The following is a 5,457-nucleotide window of genomic DNA, read 5'->3' as shown; positions in this document are numbered from 1 at the left end:
CACTGATGAAACCCCATATTTCATTGAAACTCATGAAAGAAATCATGTTTATTTAAAAAACAATGTGTTATTGTATACATTAGATTTTCAAGAGAAAAGGCTTGCAAACGTTTCCAATATATGTACGGAAATTATTTAAATTACTGCCAATATCATGTTCTGATAAAGCACTTTCAACATTACTTGTGAGGTATGTCAGCACTACTTTTGAATTGAGTATTAAGCGATTGCATAGAAGAAGAAAGTTTACAAAAGAATTGTCAACAACGAACAAACACAATATGTATTATGTACGATGCAAACATACATGATTCTAATAACCTAAAAATCAACATTGTGTTGATTTGTAAACGAAAAGTATTATACCGTGCATGTTTCGGTACTTTTCCATGTTTTGTACAAACACCAATCCATTTATTTTGTTTTAAATAAAATATTCACAAAGCCGCGACAATTTACCATCGCTAGACACTCATTTAATGAAACTAACGCCTGTGCGGTTTAACTTTCGCGCCAAAATAGCACGTGACTACACAAAGGGCGGGGCTAGTGTGTCAACTTAGTTCGAACACCAAATAAGTTAGAGTTCCTTTTGGCGATCTAGAGAAATTGGTACGAGCTTTCTCGACTTGCGGCCTCGCTGCGCTCGCTCTATTTTCTGTAGATCGCCAAAATGAACTTTAAAATATACTTGGTCTTTAAATTTATTTTTCAAAAACCCACTTCTTTGAAAAGTGTTTTCAACACTTTACCCATGGGACGTCTTTTGTTCACAGTTTTGACAGCTGATGACCTAGCTGTTAATGATACTTCCGGCACGTGGAAAAATAGTTCTCAGAGCTATTTTTATAGTTTATTATTTACTGGTGCTTTAGTGCAAACACTTTATGAACATTCATCAATTAACTGTTATTAGTGCATCTATGTTCCAAAAGTTAATGCACGAAAGATATGTTTATTTTCAAAAATATCTTAATTTAAACATATGCGGACTTTTTATATATATCACATGATTATTTTTGGCAATAATAACTGATTCAAAACTGTTGAGCTTAGCTTTGATCAAGGGGAAGTAACTACCCTTGATTTTAAACGTACGTAGTTCTTCAAGTGAAATATTCTCATTCCTTAGTTTGCGGTGAAATTAACAAGCTTTTTTTCCTGATAAAACTCCATATTTCATCGAAAAGCATGAAAATAAATTGCACTTTTAAAAAGTGTAAGTAATGTTTCCTCCTCGTCTTTTAAATAATAAATTGCTATATGCTATGATAAATCAACAAAACTTTATTCTACAAAAGGTTAACAATCCGTTATGTTTCAGATTATGGTAAACTTGTTCGGTTTTGGGCGTAGAGCTCAATCGATCGCTGAATTCTTATTATCATCTTTGATAATTCATTGCTTCTTTTTATGTTTTACTTGTTAAGTTTATATTATACTTCATAAACAATTAAACAAACTTGCAACACCTCTTGCGTCCTTTCAAAAGCAATAAAGCCCGGAGTGAAACCTTAAAACATCTGTAACAAGTGGATATTTAAAAACGAATGAAGAAGTTGTCAAATGCATAATTGTGTGTGTATTTATTACTTTTGAGGTATTGTATCACCAGACAAGAGTCATAACCCAATGCTTGTTAGCACGTCTGTTCCATTCACGCGATCGGTTATAGCAGTTTTATGACATTTGACCAGGTTTTATTGTCAGAAGTTTATGAGGCAACTACGTCTAAATTATAGCACTGAGGCACAATACACTACGGGCATGGTATTTTAATACTTTAAAGGAAAACTATTTTCTTATATGAGAACCACCAGTTGCTTTTTGACAAACTTCAAAAGAATATATTTCAAATAAATGCAGAACTGTCAAATAAATGCAGCAATCGTTCATACAAGTACACACTTTATTGTTATCTAAAAGTTGGGCCTGACCTACAGAAGTTAGATATTATTTACGAGCTTGTCGAAAGCGCATAAAGAAACAGGGGATCGGTAGAGAGTCAGGTGTGTTTTGATTCCAATTAAAGTAACTCATTTTTTTTAATAAAGAAAATCATTAGTTCATATGCACTGTGCGTTCAAGAAATATAACACTCACAAACATTTTAGCAGAACTGGTCTAACATTTCCTTATGGTGTATCTGTAATACGACCAAGATTCCAACTCTTCTGCAACGATACCACACAAAGTTGTCATGTTTGTATCGTAGGTACACGACGCCTAGATAGTTTTAGCGTTAAGACATGGTATAATGATATTTAAACATGAACCGTTTCCCAAACGTCTAAATAAAAGCAATCTCATTTCCATTAGTTGGTTCGAAGTACGTTGTTACTTTCTCCACGATCATGATCAGGCATCAAAACGTAATGTGAATGCTGTCGTTCGTGTTTATTTGTTCCAACTGTTTTTGTCACCGCACAATGAATGCAATGGTGTTTATGATTTTCATTATGACTCTCCTCGGCCGCTTTTTCTGCATAGCTGTCATCATAATATACAGCAACAGGTTTTATTAACAATATAACGGTTTACAACTGCCCATTATCAGTAACAAAGTTGGTGTATATACATATTAAAATATTTATATGAGAAAGCTTTCACCTTTTAAAATTCATATTACGCCGTTAAAAATGTTATCGCATCGGGATCTGCTTTGATGATAACGACATGATCAATTACACCACAAAAATGCAATTAACCAAAACAAGAAAACAAATTAGTCATTTCATTTATACAGCAACGAAAAAACAATTTACATTTAACAAACAATTCCGTTTTTAACATGTTAAAGCTAACGGTACCGTGTTTGATATGCAAAAACAACATTTTATTCATTATACAACAAAAACTACGGAAAGCCCAGTAGCCATTTAAAAGAAACAGTAAACCGTGTTTTTAGTCCCAAAACTAAGGTCTAACAGACAGTGAGACGTACCCAGGCATTCCATACATCCACCCTTATGCATTTATACGACTATATCCCAAGCAGAGCTATTGAAAAAGTGTCTCCTTACGGTTGTAAGCGGACAGTCCACGAGAATTTCGAGTAATCCCACTAGCCGATAAATTTCATTTAGAAAGGCCGTGATAATAATCTAATGTTTATCTTTCGGAAAAATATTTCTATTTATCTATTTATAAATATGTATTATAATTATTTATTCATTAATGCATTTATTTGCTCACTAATATATGCAATACACTTATCGTCGTATAAGTCAGATACACTTACTCGTTTTTTTCTTCAAAAGTGTCCTCTTACTGACTTAAAACAAACGAAAAACATGTACTGTATCTATTACATATCAGTAAGTATTAAGGTCATCAGCTTCGAACGGCCAGTAAAACAGGAGCTAAAACCTGTATATGGATAAACGACTGTCTTCCTGGAGATCTTGACCGAACGAAAACATATTGTGTTTATCTTAAATTCAACCTCGTGTGACACATCGAACAAAGATAGAAAAGGTGTTTTCACCTTGAGTTGTAACGTCAACATTAATTGTAAAAGCACAATTAGGTTTAAAGGTGAGCGGGATCATTCCGATTCGTAAGGTTTTTGTATTGGAAAAGTACTTCATTTACTCATAAATTACAAGATTACACGGGGTTTACCACAAATACGCGGACCTTTTAATAAATGAATGCCCACACACCATGAAAGTAAACTACGCAGTTGCCGCTTCTGATGTCTCCCTTGCGCCGTCAAGGACTGTGTTAACAGCCGATCTGTCAATAATTCGTTCACAGTATCCTCCGTTCTGTCTAAATATTTTACTGATTTCTTCCTCGTCTTAGGTACTTTCCTCGTTGCAAATATTCAGTTTTCTCAACTGTTCCTTCGTGTCGCAAATATGTTCCTTTTTCTCTTTCTCTTGATTTTCTATGTCTCTCAACCGTTTCTCAATCACATCTATGGTATCGTCTTTCTCACGGATGATGTCCTTAAGTTGGTGGTTTTCCAGGACAAGTATCTCCACTTTGTCGCTCATCTCCTGAAATTGATGTCGCATGGATCTGTCATTTCTTTGGGACTTGAGCATGGTGATTTCTTTGGTGAGGTCAGTCTTCTTTTTTTGCATCTCTAAAGTAAAATAGATAAAAACATTATTAAGCGTATTTAACCTTTACAATCAAAGCACTGAAGGCGCCAATAATTATCACGAAAATCCTGCTTGCAACGTACATTTATAAAGAATATCTTTGTGTTTGTTTTTAACAAACTGGGTGGCAAGTAGAAGGGAAAATGAAGTTTAACATTTCATAAAAAAAAATAAAAAAAATTAACAAGTCTGAATATGGATATGGATTTACAAATGTGTTTCCGCTAAAACCGAATTTCCTTTTCCTAAGTTACTTTTAACAAACACAACTGTAAGCAATATTTAAAAAAACAACAACATGAAAACGTAAAGGTACTTAACGCAGATCAAGTATTTTCACATAAGAAAACAGTAGGAATATCGTGAACATGATCATGTAAGTGGTGAATATATTCTAGGAAGTAATGTTTATTTATCTGTTCGATCGATGGTAACAATATCATAAACCTCAATGTTTTGATAATTTATTTTCTTAGACGTGCATTTATTTCGTACATAATTGTATTTATTTATACATCTAATAACTCCTACATTCTTACTGATTGAAACTTGACTTCGTATGTTTGACATTTAATTGACTAACGTGCCCTGTGGTGGTGTAATTTTAATAAACATTGAAATTTCTATTAATTAGTTTAGTTTGCTCTAAATGGATTTCAAATATAGGTCGTTCTACCACTTGAGGGCAAAATACTATCGAAACCTTCTCACAAATTAATTGGATTGATCATGTAACACTGATATTCAAAATAGTAATAAAAATGTAAAATAGCTGACACTTTTTAAAAATAGGTAAATTAAATGTTGCACGACGAAAAGATTATTCCCTTTGAGTATGAAATTATTCCTGCTTGTGTGAAATATGATTCCCTGCATATTTGGAGTCAACTTCAAATGGAAACGGCTTCATAAATCCATGTAGAAAGGTTTGATAGCCCGATCATACAGATAACGTTGATGTTTACTCCCATTGTACAGATAACGTTGATGTTTACTCCCAATGTACAGATAACGTTGATGTTTACTCCCATTGTACAGATAACGTTGATGTTTACTCCCATTGTACAGATAACGTTGATGTTTACTCCAATTGTACAGATAACGTTGATGTTTACTCCCATTGTACAGATAACGTTGATGTTTACTCCAATTGTACAGATAACGTTGATGTTTACTCCCATTGTACAGATAACGTTGATGTTTACTCCAATTGTACATCTATATAGAATAGCGTTCTGATAATTCTTTGGGGAATAAGATTTTAGCCAATTTTTTCGAAAATATGTCCTGTATTTCAACAAAGTGACTGAACAACATGTTCATGCGGACGATTCTTAACTTGAAA

The 5,457-nt window shown here is 33.4% G+C and overlaps 1 protein-coding gene across 4 annotated transcripts in view; it reads right to left on the bottom strand.

The window, feature by feature from the left end:
- Positions 1-2,723: 2,723 nt before the first annotated feature.
- LOC128236950 (ELKS/Rab6-interacting/CAST family member 1-like) overlaps positions 2,724-5,457 on the bottom strand; it is an 8,771-nt gene continuing 6,037 nt past the window's right edge. For all 4 annotated transcript variants that reach the window (XM_052952094.1, XM_052952092.1, XM_052952091.1 and 1 more), the window contains one exon: positions 2,724-4,093. In XM_052952094.1, coding sequence (XP_052808054.1) covers positions 3,804-4,093 — 290 coding nt within the window. In that variant the 3' untranslated portion in view covers positions 2,724-3,803. The remainder of the gene's footprint in view (positions 4,094-5,457) is intronic.

This window comes from Mya arenaria, chromosome 6 (assembly GCF_026914265.1).
Source record: "Mya arenaria isolate MELC-2E11 chromosome 6, ASM2691426v1".
Lineage (NCBI taxonomy): Eukaryota > Metazoa > Mollusca > Bivalvia > Myida > Myidae > Mya > Mya arenaria.
This window is presented reverse-complemented; position numbering and strand designations above follow the sequence as displayed.